The 19,698-nt window shown below is 39.2% G+C and overlaps 1 protein-coding gene across 1 annotated transcript; it reads right to left on the minus strand.

The window, feature by feature from the left end:
• Positions 1–467: 467 nt before the first annotated feature.
• LOC139732810 (tumor susceptibility gene 101 protein-like) lies at positions 468–19,623 on the minus strand. The gene is made up of 12 exons (XM_071643652.1): positions 19,517–19,623; positions 16,524–16,625; positions 13,307–13,391; positions 11,872–11,937; positions 10,120–10,283; positions 8,898–9,054; positions 7,834–8,094; positions 6,778–6,899; positions 5,850–5,942; positions 4,610–4,743; positions 3,285–3,387; positions 468–1,453 (listed from the first exon to the last, which is right to left on the minus strand). Exons 2-12 carry the CDS (start codon positions 16,572–16,574, stop codon positions 1,358–1,360), a joined length of 1,332 nt encoding a protein of 443 aa, XP_071499753.1. The 5' UTR covers positions 16,575–16,625; positions 19,517–19,623; the 3' UTR covers positions 468–1,357.
• Between the last annotated feature and the right edge of the window lie 75 nt (positions 19,624–19,698).

Consider the following 19,698-nt stretch of genomic DNA (forward strand, 5'->3'; position numbering starts at 1 on the left):
AAATTACATGCTCTTTCATATTTCATAATAGGCTTTTCATTATCTCACTTAGGAATGTTCAAAACATGAATCCCCACCTCAACCAGTACTGTACAGTCCCTTCAAGTCGGGCAAAACAAGTATGTATTGCTAAACATAAAACTACTGACAGTTTCATAAGAGTATGCAAAATGCAAGAAAAGGGAAATACGTACTTACTGTATTTCTACAGACAGTGAGTCATCAGCATAGTCCTACATTTTTTGAAAGGTTACCTTCATAGCAGAAGAAGAAAAATTTTCAAGTCAGAACATGATTGAAGTTAATACGGGTATAGGTTTCTTGAAGTATTTTTTCTCGCCCAATTTCCATAATCTCAAGACTGCAGTTCAGTGGACGAATTAAATAAACTACAAATGATCTACTTACATGAAGCTTTTCTCAGACAGTAGCCCTCTTTTATGTTTCAAATGTCATTCTCCGTTCGCTGATTTCTTTTATTCATTCGCCTTTCAGTTTGTTCAGGACAGCACTCATCAAAACATAATGTGTCAAAGTTTGGCTCAAATATTAACACATTATGCATTGAGTTACCAAAACATCTTTTAGATTGTCTCACCGTTTCCTCACTACGTTTGATAGAATGAAAAATATATCATGTTATTCAGAACAAAAGTTGTGTATAACTTTGAATGTTACATCATTTACAAGGATTGCATTCCTCTTTAAGCACTATTAAAGTACAATTTGCAAGTGCTTCTATGCTTTGTAGGCAGAAGTACACCAATGTTTACACTACAATGTTCTACACTGAAATAATTCCTCAGGAATGAATGATCTCCTTGAATTACCTAAATTTCGCATGTAGTCGTAGCCTATTTTCTTTTTCTGTATGAAACTGCTGACAAGACAATCACACGCATTGATTTCAGAGCCATCAAATCATAATAGCCATGCATTCATCAGACTAGTTACTGTAAACCAATGAATATCTTTGTCACCTCGTAAACTACTTAATGTTTGTCCAGTCTGCCAAAAGCTAGAACAAACAAATAAAAGGTGGTTGCCAAGTTAATGAAATACAATAACATAACTCTGTGAGCTTAAAAGATACATTGTTATGGCGACGTTCTACTGCCTGTAATCTGTTTTGTTCGTTTGCACTATCCTTATAATGGTCATTTGTGTTTTAATCTTCAGCTGCCTTAACAATGACCTTGTATGACAAGCATTTACAATACGTCTTCTTTTCATTACTCAAAGTTTCTGTATCAGTATTCGGCCTTCTTCTACCCACTGCCTGACTCGGGGTCTCCGGAGGGTGGTAGAGTCGGACTTCCTGCTATCACGTTTGTCCACGTCGGGCGCACGTCTCTTCTCATAACGGCGTGATCTCTCGCAGACCCGCCGTCTGTCGCACCTTCTGGATGTGCGCTCGCAGGAGAAATTGTTTCCGTGACAGCTCTCGGACATTCTGTTCACATCATAGAGAGAGAAATATCAAGATGATTTTTTTTTTTTTTTTTTAAAGGAGTAAAGATTCATAGTTCAGATTTTGGCGCAGGACAAAAAAAAACAAACAAAACAAACAAAAAAAAACAATCACAAATTATTGCACTGTGTGCAATGAATCTTAGTATATTCTAGTAGACATTCAGCCAGGTATAAATCCTATGTCCCAAGTAATCACGCTTAACCTTTTTATAACCACCACATTAAAATGCTTTTCACAGTATACATAAACTTGTTGCTCATGGAAGTGACGATTACACGGCTGATTACTGATTGTAAACCAAACTCCCTGATAAACATCTATCTCTTTGATGACTGTCATTGAATTTCCGCTGGTAACATGCGAAGAGAATAGACCATTTTGATGCTATCTTGCATTCCTCAGAACCAAGTATCATCATTTTTATCAAGTGATCTGCATGTTTTTGAATTAAGACTAAGCAAGAACCATGTTGATATAAAGTTAGTGGAGCTTATTTCTATTCATGATTCATGACCAATTCTATCAATGTGTGTAGTACACAGAAAGAGTGGTACATGTTGAACTACATGTAGTTCCTTAGTTTCAATTGGTCAGATTACGCGATGGTCTCATATTACTCATCTGTATGCCATTATGACCATCATAATCCTCATAATAAAATATTATCATAATAACCATCATCGTCATCATCATCACTATTTGTAGCGTCATCGTCCCTGCTATCATCGTGATCGGCAGTATGATCATCACCACCATTGCAGTCATCATCACAATATCATCCTTATATCATAATTACACTCACCATCAGCATCATCATCACTATCATAACATCCAATCATGACGACCATCGTCATATCAACATTATCATCATCATCATCATCATCATAATCACGTCATATCAGCATCCTTCACCATCACCATCATCATATTAGCACTATCGTTATCATAATCTCCTCATATCACTATCAACACATCATCATTATTACTATAATCATAACATGCTCAAATCATCATCACCATCATCATATTAGCATTATTACCTCCGCCAAGGGAGGTTATGTTTTCATTACCAATGGTTTGTTGGTTTGTCCGTGTGCGAAATCACTCAAAAAGTAGTGAACGGATTTGAATGAAACTTGCAGGAAAGGTTTAGAATGATACAAGTAACAGATGATTAAATTTTGGTAGTGATCCGAGAATTTTTGGGGAATTTATGAAGGATTTTTGATATTTTGGCAGGAAGGGTCAATGAACTTGGGAGTTCAGGATGCGCATATTTGAGGTTTGCATGTGCGCACTAAAGTGCATGCTCTAGTTTCTGACAAGGTAAGGCGCGCCTCGCAGCTGAGGGTTAATGACGTAACAAAAGGTTTCTATATTGGGAAATCGGGCGACTTTCAGCACACAATGCTATAAGTACGTATGGGTGCAAATCACTGATATCTCTATGGAAGAACATGATCAGTGGTGGAAATGAGCTGCATGCTTGGCGGAGGTCTGTGCTCTCAGAGTGCTTTTCTAGTTATCACTGTAATTATAACTTCCATAACATCACCATCATCATACCAGCATTATGATCATCATTATCACCATTAGCATAGCCTCCTCTTATCACCATCACCATCATCACTATCAACAACCAATACTATCGCTATCATATCAGTATCACGATTATCATAATCAAAAACCTCCTCATCATACCACCATCATTATATCGGCATGATCATCATCCCAATTATCATCATAATCCTATCTTCCTCATATCACCATCATCAACCGTCATTATCAGTATTAGTGTGTGGTATCCAACCTTTGTGAAGTCATCTATGCTGATAACATCTTTCTTCAACCCTTCCATCAGATAGTAGTATGTGTCTTCAATTGTCATCTCCTCGGCAAACAGGTTGAGTAATCTGGAAGAGTAGCGGACAATAACATTACGTACTGGAGCATAGGTACGGTGACTTTAGATAAGAGGCATTCTGTAATAAACAATGCTGAATAATGAAGAGTGCACACTGAAGATGACATACATGGGTTGTATAACCCCTACAAGTCTTTTTGTTTTTAGAAGACAGTTTATCTGTATGTTACCACATACTACTGTATACGCCGAATATTTCGCGAGGTTTTTATTTTCAAGAAATTCGCGAGACAGGTGCTATTCGCGAAATTAAAGACACGCGAAAATATTGACTCTGATCCCAATGTGAACGTAACATTCGCGTGTACACTTCTCCGTTCAGTACAGGACTCCCCGATCGCGAATTTAACCTCTCGCGAAATCGTCGGGAGTTCCTGATTCGCGAAAATTTAGGCTCGCGACATATATGGCGTATACAGTAATTGGCACAAAGTATGAAGATGACAAACTGCAAATCATTTTTGAGAAAAGCTGGTATTGGCAGAACTGCAGTCCTCTTGGCAAATATCTTTACTGTGAGCTGTTTTCAGTCAAATTTACACAACAAAAGCAACAACTTGTAGCTACAATTTGAGCACAGCTAGACTAGCACTGTACTGGCACAGTCTGGACACCTTGACTGTCTGTGAGTCATGACACATGGGAGTGAATTGAGACCTACAAAGTGCACAGCAAAACAAATTAATTCATTCATTCTTTTATTAAAGGAGACCTCCGCATGATTTTCAGATTTTTACATTTGAGCAACAATAAATTAGTTATACTTAGTACAGAGTTTCAGAATTTATAGTGATTAGGATAAGGAATAATAGTGCTTTCAAAATTTATAACAAATTGTAATGAACAAGGATGATGACATGGCAGCCTCACCATAAGAACGTACGACTTGGGGCTCAAGGAAGCAGAACAAAAGAAGAAGGCATGCATATAGATTCTACACAGGTGAACTTAGCAAGCGGTATTGCAATGGAATTACACTGCTACATTTCTGAAATATGTGAGGCTTCTATGTCATCAACACTGTTCAGTGTAATTTGTTTTAGATCTTTTAGAGTATTGGTTTCTCTGCTCAAGGACGACAATAAATTCCACAAATCTATCCATGGAGCTCTCGATTTATGTACTACATGATGTGAAATTATGACAATCGTGTCGAATGCCCCTTTAATTCAAAAGATACCTGATGACACTTTTAATAAGGACGGACTTACTGCTTGTAGAGAGGTGCTGTAGGCATCACAGAATCGTCTATGTTGAGTTCGTCCCGGCCTTCCATTTTGGACAGTGACACTCTAATCTCCTCATTCTTCTGCTTCAGAAGCTGGATATTCTGCTGCACAGTCGTCTGTATGCCGAGTAAGAGTGGGAGAGAAAGAGAGAGAAAAATATGACGGAACTTTGATATGCACCATGTCTTTAAAATGGGGATGGTAACACACTAGAACTGCTTGTAATGTTAGTCTTTCAATAGGGATGGCTCAACACACTCAAACTGCTGGCTAGTCTGTAACACGAGGATGGCTCAATACACTAAAACTGCTGGTCAGTGTTTAAAATGGGGTTTGGTTCAACACCACAGGACTGATAGTCTCATTACTATGCTGTATCAAAAGATAAGAAGAAACCAAAAAAAACCCCAAAAAACCCAGCTTTTATAATGAAAACGTCAATATGATTCAAAAGTTGTCAGTGTCCTGCTTGAAGTATGACTGCTTATAACCCAGCTTTTATGATTAAAATGGGGATGGCTCAATACACTAGAACCGCTCGTCGGTCTTTAGAATGGGTATCAAATGGCTCAATACATTAGGACTGCTACTTTTATTACATCATCAGAGATTTGGGAACACATAGTGGTCAAACAGTAAGTGAGATTGCTATTATTACGAGATTCAGAAAGAGAAGAAAAGATATACACAGTATGGCTATGATCAATGGGAAAAATAATATTGCTTTCTGTTCTCCAGTTTAACATAATGGCCTGTATTCAAAAAGGCAGTTTATATCTAGTCCATGGTTTATGCAAATTTCTTCTGCGTAAGTGCATGTGACAGATCGTGTACGTCAACAGACATCCAATAATAACTTGTTAATACTTGCGTGTGTAAGGTATGCCAATTTCATGCTGATTTTAGTCCATGGACTAAAATTCAGACCATAGTTTTGACTTGGGCCACCTTTGTGAATACGGGCTAATGTGCCTGAATTGATAGTGTTTACCAACAGTAATCTCTCATCCAGAGAACACTAAACAATGCCTCATATCTCACATTCCTTTCAAACCCTTCGCATTCTCAAGACCGCTCTACTCGCTTAGATCTCAGCTCTTTACAAAGGCTAACTGACAAAGAGTTCAACTCAGGGGCAGCGATGCATACCAGCTCGTTTCCCAGAGCCAATAAAAAGAATTAAAGAAAAAAATAAAAAAAGGAGAGAAGGGAAGGAACTCACAGTTTCAGTTTCGAGCAAGTTGATCATTTCCTCCAGCTGTCTTTGCCCAGATTGAAGTTTGTCTTTGGTGGCCGAGAGGGAATCCATTTCAGCCTGCAGAGAGAGACAAAAAGCCAGAGAAGAAAAAAACAAAAACAATACATGAATCCTTTAATCCTCACAGTGCCACATGCATGTACTACTTGCGCGTGGTTTACGTGCCAAGGTGATGCATGCTCATGTCTGTGAAGTACCACTTGAGTGTGTGCTTGTAATCATCGCACAATTGTCTCACACCCATCTCACTTGGTGGATTACACTGCATGCATGGCAGAGCTGGATCATGTATCATGAACACATCTCTTATCTTTTCCATTGTCTTGTTTTTTCTTTTGTCATAATTGTAGATCTAGAATTGGATGAATCTTTGATGCTACTGTTCAAACAGAATGTTAACTTTTGCTTTTAAGTATACCTGGCACAGCTAGATATTAAAATTGGACACTCATCTTGCAACATTCCAGGCATGCCATATGTATTGTCCAGTGACCATGAACTTGATTCTCCACCAGAAACCAAATTCAACTGATGTTGTAAAAAGATAACGAAAGATCTGCATCCTCATTCAAAACATAAAAATAATAAATATGTAAACATCCTAAAGGCAATAGCTATTCAAGATGATAATCAACATGAACACATGCATAATGAGTTCATTTTCATTATCATTATCATCTTACCATCTTACATCATCACTGTAAGCCTTCACAAAAGTTTTGCTCACTTGACCAAGTTGTCAAGCTGCACACATCAACTTGGTCCATTTCAGACTGTCACTCTGCTAAATCTCTGACATCATGAATGGTAAACATACCAACAATTAGTTCTTACTATTAAACGGTATTGTCACCAAAATGTGAAGTTAAATCAGCTACAAAAATCTACTCGCCTGGAATTTGTCAAAGTTTTCCTTCAGCTTACGCTTCAGCTTGTCCTCCACAGCCGTCTGAAGCGAGGCCTTGATCGTGTCGTCAGACAAGCTGCCCTGGCTGTTGACTGCTGGACGCGATGCTGTAGCAGCACAAAACAAAGGATTCAAAATTGAGTTCAACGGGCCATAACAGTGGTAGTCTTGCAACTGACTGACAAACTGCCCTTCATCGACGTAAGCACACACCATTTTTTCAGTGCTTTGAGTGATAATAGTAGCTATGATAAAAATCACGGGCACATACACAGAGTTCGATTGCAAATCGGGGTGAGCACCATTTTCAAACATTTTAAAGTACAATGAAGGTCCATTATCAGATAGAGTAAAATACTGCATTTTATGAGTGATATCTCATTTTGTGCATAATATGAAATAATCTTGAAGTTATGATTACAAATATCCCATATTTACAAGTCTCATTACTTTGATTGCTTTTTAGCAGCTTTATTTGCAAATATATCAAATTTACATGAATGGAGAAACATGTAACTCGTTTTGCAATTAAACTCAACATATACTCAGATGGGATAATCTTATGATTCTTGAGACTAGTATTTCATATCAATACTCATATTTGGATATACAATTGTGCATATCCTCCAAGAAAAGAAAAGGAAAAACACATAAAAATCCCACCAAAAATATGGTTCCTGGGGAAGGATCACAGAAAGTCCATAAAAGTGTATGAGGAGCTTTTTCACAAGCAAACTGAAGTCTGTAAGAAGTGTGTGAAGGCTAATCCCACAACACCACTAAACTAAATATGATTGATGGTTAGTCAGTTGAGCTTGAGTCAAATTCTTTGCTTTATCATACTCATTGAATAAAAAAAAAATGTGTTGATTCTCCATTATTTTCCCTGGCTGGTCTGTATCAAACGGTTGCTCTATCCCCATTAATGATACATAGGTATACACACACAGAATACATTCTTGCAAGTTTTGATATCACATGATCTAGCAAGGCAATGATGCTGAGTGGGGGGGGGAACCCGCTTCTACCCTTGACACTGACCTGCTGTGGTGGCCGACGTGACCGATGGGTTGTAGGACGGCTGGGTGCTTGCAGGTTGCTGTGAGGGTTGGGCTGCCTGGTTTCCCCCTGGGTATCCTCCGGGGTACGGGTAGCCGGATGTCGCTGGGTAACTCCCTGTGTAGCCGCCAGACGGGGGTGTCTGATAGGAGCTGGTAGGAGCAGGGTACTGGGCCTGGTTGTAACTGGAGTGAGGCGAGGAGCCAGATGGTGGTGTCGGCATAGGCATCGGCATGTAGGAAGCTGGAACAAGGGTATGAAAGTTTAATAAGTAGTCTTTTTTACAATTAACAGTGACTGACTACAATGCTGAGTAATATCATAACCAAAAAACATAAAAACAAACAAAAAACAAACAAACAGAACAACACACGGCTCTAAAGAGGCTACTTTGTTAAACGAGAACTTCCTTTTTCTTTTATATGCATTTTGGAGATATTTTGAGGGTACGTTGAGAGCTATGACTGTTACACTTTCACTGTCAGCTTGTCATAGACTTTAAGTCAAATACTGAACTGACATTTGGCCAGAAGCTTTGTTGCACTCGGGGAGAAAGTGACTGAAGTTTCAGGTGACCAATGCCATACCGTATATGCAGTACATTTCGCATGTGGTACATGTGGTACAATTTGGCATTTTCAAGAACGTCGTAACTCTCCCCATCTGACACAAGATTTGAGGAAGGAAGCAGTCAATGTCCAACAAAATTTTAAAAAATCACAGGAGAGAAGAAATGGCAGCAGCACAACAGCGCCATTTCTCCTCTCCTGCACAATATCAATAACTTGTGAAAACATTGCCTGCTGTAACGCAAATGTGTTGCATATGTATAATGTCCAAGGCGGTACATCATTTCCTCTTTTTTCTACACAGCAATAATACCTCTTTCTCATCCACAATGAATCGATTATGATAACATCAAATCTATATCACATGATGCCGAAACACCATGATAATACTGACAACACAGGTGTATGGCAAGCATGTTACTGCACTAACTAAGAGCGCCTACATGAATGGATGAATAGATTTCTCATACGACTCACTCTGATGGGGTTGGGGGTAGCCAGAGTGCTGTGGCATGTTGCTAGGGGGATATGATGGCCTCGGAGGGGGCTGACCGGATGACTTGGCGTACACAGGAGAGCTCTCCCCAAATACCACCGTCATCACCTGGACCAAGCCTATCAGGTCGGAGTTGTTCTGATGTAAATGAAAGAGCGGAAAAAGCAAACGAGCAAATAAAACAAAATACAAACATCCAGTGAGGCTTAACTTTTATTTTCATCTTTTATAGAGAGATTTTTTTATTTCCCCTATGCAATCATGTTTTATGTGAAATCAAATGTTACGGCAACATTTACGCAATAGCATGTGTTACCTGCCACCATATATCTGCATAAGTCAGAATAAGATGCATGTATGATACTATGTGTCCTCCTCTGAACACACAATTTGCTTGGAAGTATAAAAATACTTGATAAAGTGTGAGACAACAGCCAGCATGAAGGATTAACAAGAACGATCAAATGTTTTGCATACTTTAAACTGGGACTCATTTGTACGTTATTACCTACGCATGCAGTCTGGTTGAACTGAACTGACATGAATTATGACTTGTTTTACACCGATGCCAGGGAAGCAATGAATGCTTGTAACCAAGCAACCACACGACCGCTAGCTTCAAAGATCCCTGGGAAGGACTTGGTAATGAGGATGAAGTGCCTTGCCTAAGGGAGCAACCACAGCTGCCAGGAGACTTGAACCAGAGATCTCTGGATTGCCGAGTTTGTAGCTCAATATACTGAGCAACAAAAGCTTCTACGGGTTCACTCTGTTAGTACCACTGTCATGCTAGTTGTATTCAATGTAAATGGCACTTCAGACGGAAATAGGTTGATGGATGAACATTGATTGCCCCTTAATGTACCCATTGAATTTTGGAAACTTACGATAAAAGACAATAGTTTACCTTGGCAAATGAATTTTCTTTTTTTTTTTTAATACCAGGCAAAAAGAAGGTGTAGGTGAGATGCTGCAAAATTTACCGGAACAATAGAATCAGTCATGCATACTTAAACATCTTCACGAGAGGCATAGACCATGAGACTATGCAAATTGAAGGAAAACAGCCATACATTCCTTGATAGCACTCCTTTGTTTTTAAACATGAATGTTGCATTTTATGGTTCAACTACTAGATACTCTACAAGCAACCAACCATCCTCTCCAAATGCGTTCACAAGCAGAGATGGCTCTCATACTTACCGGCTTCCAGTCGTGAAGATAAGGTAGGTAGACCCTACCATTGGCATCCACGTGTTTAGAAGGCTTTATCAGCATGTTGTGGGTGGGGCGCACAAAGCACAAGGGTGGGTTGTGAGGGTGTGATTCCAAGATCCATATGCAGACCGGGATATTGTATGTATTGCCTGTGTCACAACGAAAGAGGAAGGCTTTTTACTAATACAGGCAACTCCTGTTATAACCAAGTCCACAGACTGGCAGTTTTCTGTTGTTATATCAAAATTTTGTTATAGCTGAACAGTAAAGTATATATCCATAAAAATATACAATAACAATAACATTTTGGGAGCTGAATTCTTACTTCATTGTAACAGAAATTTGTTATAACCATGTTCATTATAACCAGAGTGGTCTATACATATTTACAAGGAAAGAACTACAACAAATAGCACAACAAAATGCCCTTAAGAGCGTGGGGTATGACCATTCAGAAACATATCAGCTAATACTTGAACTGTCTGATTGAAAGTCAGAACACCAGTCGATGGTGGACTAGGTGCTTGGTATCAAAGTAGGCAAGTGCAACTGCATGATAGAGGGGAAAACAGCAAATTCTCTGGGGTTACCCAATTTCAATGGGCTTTCTTTACTTTTAAGAAATTCCAACAAATGATGCACCTAAAAACAAAATGAACAGTTACACTAACATTTTAGAGACACACCGACATGTGAAAGAGACTTTTGCTGCAGGACGATGGTCAGTCACTAAAATGACGTGAATCGACTCATACCTGGCTTGAGCTGACTGTCTAATAACACTTTCAACTGGAAGAGCCAGCTTTAAAAATAGACAAATATATGAAGACATCTTCTTGTTACACAAATAGATATAAATGAACTTCAGGACTTGCACCACATGTTCCCCCTATACTTTCAAAACCGACTAACTGTCAAATTCTAAAACATATTCCGATCAATTGAATGCTAGTCAGCAAAGTTTTTCTCCTCTTCCACCACAGGCCTTAACCCTAAAAGGGCCGGGCTGTTTTTGGCTATGCTCAGACCGAATTCCGCCCCCAGAGATCTCGGCCATCGGTGGTGCAATCGCGATGAAATTTTGCATGCGTGAAACCCACGTCATAATCTACAAGATTGGGTCATAAGATTTTCTGAAACAATCAGTTTCTAATTTTAATTAATTAATTACGCAAATTAAGTCCAAGGTCATATTTCAGCCTAATTAAAAGCATTGAGAGTCTAATGTTGATCTGTAAATCTGTTTCAGCATATTCAATCATTGTACATCACAAAAACTTCCAAAACTCATTTCAATTCTTATGTATTTTATTGTTTTCAGAATTTATGTATTTCTTTGTTTTTCAACTTTTGTTTTTTCTTTGTTTTTTCATTGGAAATTGTCACTAACCACTTTTCTACCATAATTTGCACAAAATTAATCAATGAAAGTGATTAATTGTACAAATAATCAGGTTTTTATGACTTTCATGACAGAGCACTGTTTTCCATAGGAAATGTACACAAAATCACAAAATTGTGCCCGTTTTTGGGCGACATTCAGTTACAAAAATGGGCGTGGCTTTGCAAAAGTATGCGCGGACGTTGCAAATCTGGTCTCAAAAGTTGCGCAAGACTTGAGCAAGCAAAGTCAAGAAGCCTCGCGATGAGGCCTTCTTGCATTACAGAATTATAGCGCGAAACGTCAAGGGGGGGGTCGGATTCCCCCCCCGGCCCTTTTAGGGTCAAAAGAAGTACCTTTGTAAAGGACTGGGATGGTTCCATCGACGCACAGCAGTTCTTTCCTTGAACCATCATTGAACACTGCAGAGAAAACAAAGAAATAAACACAGGAAAATCTTGTGTTTGTGTGTGACTCTTTTTTTTTTCTTACAACAATCTGTACAACACTTTATACAATAGTTACAGCAGTCAAAGGCATAAGATCAGGCCAATCATATTGATTTTTTTTTTCCAAAAAATGATACCGGTAATTCTCAATGAGTGCAAAGCATTTTAATGGTTACATGGTATAACCTCATCATGTCTTTAATATTGAGCTGAATTTCACCGATCAGTTACAATCAGTAAATAATTCTACTGAAAATAGCTTTTGTTTTGAGGAAGATTACCTCCAGAAATGGAAATATGCAGAATATAAATCTCAATGAAATACAGAAGTTTTATTGGGGCAGTGACTTCATTCGGCATGATTCCATATATCATCAAGAGTCAAGAGGTAACTTCAATGATGCTGTCATGACAAACAGGCGACTCCAGTTATAACAAAGTCCTCAGGACCGGCAGTGTTCTTTTGTTATTATCTGAACAGTAAAGAATATGAAGATATTCAAGGAATTTTTACTTCTTTGTATTTAGAATTCTGTGATAACTGTGTTCACTATAATGGGAGTGCACTGTATAATAAGGAAACTAGAGAAGCACTCTGAGAGCGCAGACCTCCGCCAAGCATGCAGCTCATTTCCATCACTGATTTTGTTCTTCCATAGAGATATCAATGATTTCCACCCATACATACTTATACTATAGCATGCTGAAAGTGTTTATAATAGTGTGCTGAAAGTCTCCCGATTTCCCAATATAGAAGCCTTTGTTACGTCATAAACCCTCAGCTGCACAGCGCTCCTCACCCTAGCAGAAACTAGAGCACGCACTTTAGTGCGCGCATGCAAACCTCAAATATGCGCATCCTGAACTCCCAAGTTCATTGACCCTACCTGCCAAAATATCAAAAATCCTTCATAAATTCCCCAAAAATTCTCGGATCACTACCAAAAGTTAATTGTTTGTTACTTGTGTCATTCTCAACCTTTCCTGCAAGTTTCATTCCAATCCGTTATCTACTTTTGAGTTATTTTGCGCACAGACAAACGAACGAACGAACGAATGAACGAACGAACGAACAAACAAACCAATGGTAACGAAAACATAACCTCCTCCCTTGGCGGAGGTAATAAATGCCAAGGCTATTCTCAAATATCTCAGATAGCTGACTCGGGTTCTTGCATGTCAAGAAGGTAGCCTATCAACCCGTTGAGGACAAGTCCTGAGAATACTAGGGCAGGTGTCTATGGGAAATGAGTGTTAAAGCAAAATCAGTCCATCCTCAATGGGTTTATAAATGGGGCATGTCTGATGGGATAACAAGAATTGAAACCAAAGAGTCACTAACCATGAGCGTCCATCTTTGGTCGCAAGTCTTTGAATGCTGACAAGACATTGAGGATGTCTCTCTGCGTCTGGTCTCTGTTGGAATACTGTAGAACAAGGACAAACAAAAAAGTCATAATGAAACTAGCATGATGGAGGATGATTGCAATGAATCAACTGTCATGATGATGAATGAACTGCTGTAATGATATGACAGAGCCAAGAGGCATGTAATCATCTCAACCCCCTGTACAGTAAAGAGCAGCTTGGTGGAAGCATAACATATCGTCGCTGGGGCGACAAGACCTCGTATCTACAACAAGAGACCCGCGGGTCTAGCGCTCACCTGAGTATCGCAAGTTCACCTTTCACGCAGTCACTAATCTAAATTATTCACAGCTCTACTAAAATTTGACCAGGCATTCTGAAGTAGAAGATGAAAATGTACAATAAGGGCCCAAATTTTTAAAGATTCCTTAATTTGGGGAATTGGGGGCCCCCTGGGGCCCTCTGGGTGGGGCATGGTGCCCATTTTGATAAATTGAGATCCTGACCCCCTAAGGATGCTACCTGCCAAGTTTGACGAAAATCTATCATGAGGTTTTCAGGAAGAAGATGACAATGTACGATTCAGGCCCCCATTTGGACCTTCCTAACCAACCCCCCCCCCCCCCCCCCCACTCCTGCCCCCAAGAGGGGCACCCCTGGATCTCCTATGAACAAACTCGAAACTACAGTCATTAATGTACTCACTCATAGTATTATCTTAGCTGTATAACTTCTGATTCTAGAGAAAATTTTTAACGATTCCTTCATTTGGGGGGTTTGGGCCCCCCTGGGGGCCCCCTGGGTGGGACATGGTGCCCATTTTAACAAATTGAGATCCTAACCCCTTAGGGATGCTACCTGCCAAGTTTGGTGAAAATGGGTCATGGGGTTCTAAAAAAGAAGATAAAAATGTACAATTTAGGCCCCATTAGGACCCCTCCTCACCTCCCTCCCCTGGGTCCCAAGGGGGGCACCCCTGATTCTGCCATGAACAAACTTGAAACTGCAGTCCTCAATGTACTAACTCATAGTATTAACTTAGCTCCATCACTTCTGGTTCTAGAGAAGAAGATTTTTAAAGATTCCTTAATTTTGGGGGATTTGGGCCCCCTGGGGGTCCCCTGGGGGCCCCCTGGGTGGGGCATGGTGCCCATTTTAACAAATTGAGTTCCTAACCCCCTACATTTGTAGGGATGCTACCTGCCAAGTTTGGTGAATATGGGTCATGGGGTTCTCAAGAAGAAGATGAAAATGTACAATTTAGGCCCCATTAGAACCCCTCCCCACCCCCCTCCCCTGGGTCCCAAGGGGGGCATCCCTGATTCTGCCATGAACAAACTTGAAACTACAGTCATCAATGAACTAACTCATAGTATTAACTTAGCTCTATCACTTCTGGTTCTAGAGAAGAAGATTTTTAAAGATTCCTTAATTTTGGGGGGTTTGGGCCCCCCTGGGGGCCCCCTGGGTGGGTCATGGTGCCCATTTTAACAAATTGAGTTCCTAACCCCCTAGGGATGCTACCTGCCAAGTTTGATGAAAATCGGTCTTGGGGTTTTCAAGAAGAAGATGAAAATGTAAAAAGTTTACGCACGACGCACGACGGACGACGCACGACGGACGACGGACGACGGACGACGCACGACGGACGACGCACGACGCACGACGCACGACGGACGCCGGACGAAGGGCGATCGCAATAGCTCACTTGAGCCTTTGGCTCAGGTGAGCTAAAAAGTCAAATGTTCAGGAGAGCTAAAAAACATGGCGGCCAAAGCACTATAGCGAATGGGATAGCCTTTCCTTTGACATGCTGTGGTGGCTTCATTTTTGGAATAAGACAGTTCGGATTTGGCCTGGACATCACTTAACCCATTATTTGACCATTAATCAAAAAACTCATTTTCACCAAAATTTCAGATACAAGGTCTTGTCATCCCAGCGACGATATAGTATAGACATTTGAAGACTTGTGAGCATATAGTAGATGTCATATTAGATCTTTTGAAAAAATGTCTTGACAGTTGAAACTGACCTGACACTAAAATTTAGATGACTTATGATAAAAATAAATGTTAAATATGTTTGATGGAACAACTTTTCCACATGAGAAATACCAATGCAAATCTGACAAACTATTTATTCTCGTTTGTTTATTCAGAGTACACTTTTACTTAAACATTTAGTCTGCAACACAATAACTTTGATTCACATCGTGACACACACAAGAGAGAAACATTAGGGCTTTTTACACTAGCAAATTTTTGCTTAGTACCGTACGGTGGGGCTAAGGGGGGCCTTAGCCCCACCGTTGGTACTGGACTTTCCTTAGCCCACTTTCTGTTTACACTAGTTTTTGCCAAAGTGGGCCAGCCCCACCGATAATCCCATACTATCTGATCCTGCAAAAAAGCAGGGTTAGCACTGCTATTGCGGTGCCAAGCAAGCGAGTGTAAACAGAACGAAGAAATAATCCAGGGCTATTCAAGCGACGGAGACGAAGCCTGAACCACACAAAATACTTGACTAATTATACGAGTGTAAAATTACATAAAAGGTCAGTTTTCTCTTTAGCCCAGGACAAGATCTTAGTACGGGATTTATTGGCAAGTGTAAAAAGCTGAAAAAATTGGTACGGGATTAACGATAGTCCTGGTTCAGAGAAAGTATGGGGTTAAGAAACACAAGTGTAAAAGGGGCTTTATGGGATAAAGCATGCTAGTAAAACACTATCCTACGGATAGATTTTTTTTTTTTTTCACTACCAATGGTTACAAAAATACATTAAAAAAAACATACAAAGATATGCTCACTCTCCCATGAATTAAGCACAGGGCACACAAGAAGATACATACAAAATCAGCATAAAATTTTATCACTGTGGAAGATTCACTTTCTTCGCTATCAATTGTATATGAAAATATATAAAAACAAAAGAAAAAAATTCCTACGATCCCATTATTGAAGTACAGGTACTTCTCTTGGTTTTCAAATATGCATAATTAATCCATGGCCTGTGAGAACTGGGTGGATCTAATGCAAAGGCTAGATGGAAATCTTGTTGAGAAAAGGTTAAAGTCATGTATTTCAAAAATTTAAAGAAATAAAAAACAATAGAACAACATGAAACAAGCCTAACAGCTTTACTCCCTTGTACTGAAGTACAGTAGTACACAATATTATGCACTTACCTTTCCCAGATTCTGCTTGAGATAAGCTTCAAATGGTCCAGTAGACCCCATTGCCACTGATGAGATGTGAAATCAGGGGAAGAATTCTGCACCATACAGTATCTGAAACAGCGAAAAAAAAATTCTCTTGTCATGGGTAAACTTGCAGTAATTTGGATCTTACCTGAATGTCGCTTACATGTATATGAATTGTTACCATCATCATTCAGAGTATCACAAAACTTCAAATCTAAATGAAGATACAATTTGTACACCAATTCCATGTATTCAGTAGATCTGAACTATTTAATTCTGTAGCCAAACTTTTTTTAGGCACTTTGCAAGTTGTGGGTCCTACACATGAATATGAAGGTACATTGTATACACTCTATGAATATGATTAGATTTTACAAATCATCTTTCTTTCCCAAATTGTTTGTGTATTCCTAACCCAGCATGTTTCACATCTATAGAATATTTGTATAGAATGATGTGAGAATATGTTACATGTTGCAAAGGTACACACAAAGAGGTTACACACTCACTGCCTACAATGTATCCTGAGAGGGAGGACAATATCATTGTCTGTGATCACAAGGAGAATTTAGCAATTGCCAATGGCGGACCTCGTTCACCCTCTGCACGAGGGTCATAAATATGCACTCTTTGTTTGGCTACTACGAAATCCCACTCACATACAGGAAAAATGCTGAAGATTCCAATAGAACCAAAAGTTCACTGATCGATATCGAAAATTTGTAGCTATCGTCCTCAAACGCGAATGATGCGTAGCTGTGCGCCAAGGAAGGGCCCGCAACTCGTCATCCGCGCATGCAGCTCCCATAGACAAAGCATGTAAAAAAGAAGTTGTCAATTTCTCAGGTTTTATTGCGTCAGCCGTGAACTGTTTGAAATGTTCAAGACAGGCATTTTACCGTAAAATACGAAATTTGAGCCTCATTTGCTGATTTTTTCTTTATCATTCACTCAGTGATTTGTGGGATGAATTGTGACTCTGGTGCAAGGACTAGGTGCAAAAGACATCAATTATTTCATTGCGGAAATCGTGTCCGGTAATACAATGCGCAAAAAGACAACTTTTTTTAGAGGGGTATGTTTGAAGCATATTTTCTAAAAACTGGAGCGAACAATTGACATAAGTTAGCTGAATTCGTAATTTCCAGGAGTCTGTGAATAAGTGTCCAGTGTGTTATTTTTAGCCAAAATTTCATCCTCTGAGTACAGAATTCAAAGCCACGAAAAAAAAAAAAGCGTCCGGTGATACGATCTACCCTCTTTGTCTTACTACTCCCAAGGTTTATCTTTTGTCTATTTTTCTATCAAATGATGGTGTCACTACTTTACATGCAAAACATGCACGCAAAACATGCACGCACAACAAAAAACAACCTTTGAAAACAATACACTCTCACTAAGTCTCAGGAATCACGACGTACGCAGCCTGCACAATCTGGAAACGAAAGTAAGCTGTCTAATTACAAAATGTGATAAATCTTTCAAGTAATCGGGAGCTAAAAATCAGAAACACAACGTATCGATTTTGTACATGTACAATTTATGGGAAGTTGGAGGAAGTTAGTAGAGAAATGCAGTTCCTACAGTGCACACAACCACAAGCAAACAGGCAGAGTTAGACAGACACACACAAATGCATTTCTCAACTGACTTCTTTTATAAGTTGCCACAATCATTATAAATTTATATCAATTTCTAGCTATCGTGGCGCGGCAAGTCCCTTAATTAAACAAAAGATACATCCCGTGATGATATTGATAGATTCTAGTTCTACTAATTTAATGATGGAATGCTATTGCTAACTTCACACTTTATATGAACTTTAAGTTCAGTTTCAGATTGCGCAGACACTCAGACAGCCTTGCGATCAGTTGTTGTTGTTGTTGTTTTGGTTTTAATGACGTGTATCACTCAAGATTGAGTATTTACGCAAAGAGTGAGTTTCTCAGCTCCAAGTGACAACATTGAAAGTTGTCGCGTAATGCATATAAATGCAGATACTGTCGCTTCCTACAGATTGGTTTTGGTTTAAATTTACACGAGTGATTTAGCGCCATGTTATGTGACAAACATCCTGAATGTGACAAAACAAAAAGGAGGAATTTTTTCTGTAAATTTCAATAACATGAATAATTTGACATGGATTTAAAAGGGTTGATAAAACTGGAACGAGAAACCAGTGCAGTGGCATCCTACAATTTTGAATTGATCTGAACTTTTAAAGGGACTGTACAGTACTGGTTGAGGTAGGGATTCATGTTTTCAACATTCCTAAGTGAGATAATGAAAAGCCTCTTATGAAATATGAAAGAGCATGTAATTCTAAGAAGGATTCAACGTTTATTTGATGAAAATTGGTTTTCAAATGGCTGAGATATCCAAAAAAGTGCTAATAATAAAAGGCAACATGCCACAACTTTATTAGGATCTCTTTGTTTCACCTTGTTTTTGGATATCTGAGCCATTTCAAAACTGATTTTCATTGAATAAACTTTTGATACCCCTTAGAACTGCATGCTCTTTGACATCTCATGTGTCATGGAGTGGTTTCTGAATATCTCGCAAAATGTTAAAAGCTAAAATCTACACCTCGACCAGAACTGTACACACCCTTTAAGATCGACTTTACATATGTACGTGTAATAGTCTACAGTAACTTCTTTGTGAAAGAATATAATCCACAATATGCCACATTTAGACATCCAGTATTCTTGTCTAGTCATTAATTGCCAGTAACGTTACAGTGCAAGCTTAGTGCATTACAACAACAAATGACACGGACGGGATCACACTGCACTGGAAGTGGAAAACCTATCATGCTCAGAGCAGTGCCCGTGGCGTGGTGAGTAAATGATATGAATGATCTTCTGCGAATCAAGTTATTATCAAAGGAAAAACAATGAACTACAATGTTTTTGTTTCGATTTACAAGACACGATTTGTTTTTTCTTTTCAGAAGAGAATAAGGTGTAACTTACTACGCAGCTCCTCGTTCCGTCAGCTGAAGAATTCTCTATTAATTTCAGCAATAATAAAGATTCTCAAGTCGGTCACTTGTAATTTGCACAGTATGTCTATGTAGCAATTTCACAGCTTTTAGCTAAAGGAGATCGAGAGTGAATGATGTCACCTATCGAATATGGTTTTAGCAAGCAATAAT

This window comes from Diadema antillarum, unplaced genomic scaffold, assembly GCF_040938485.1.
Source record: "Diadema antillarum isolate AM-2024a unplaced genomic scaffold, OU_Dant_1.0 seq00000451_RagTag, whole genome shotgun sequence".
Taxonomy (NCBI): domain Eukaryota; kingdom Metazoa; phylum Echinodermata; class Echinoidea; order Diadematoida; family Diadematidae; genus Diadema; species Diadema antillarum.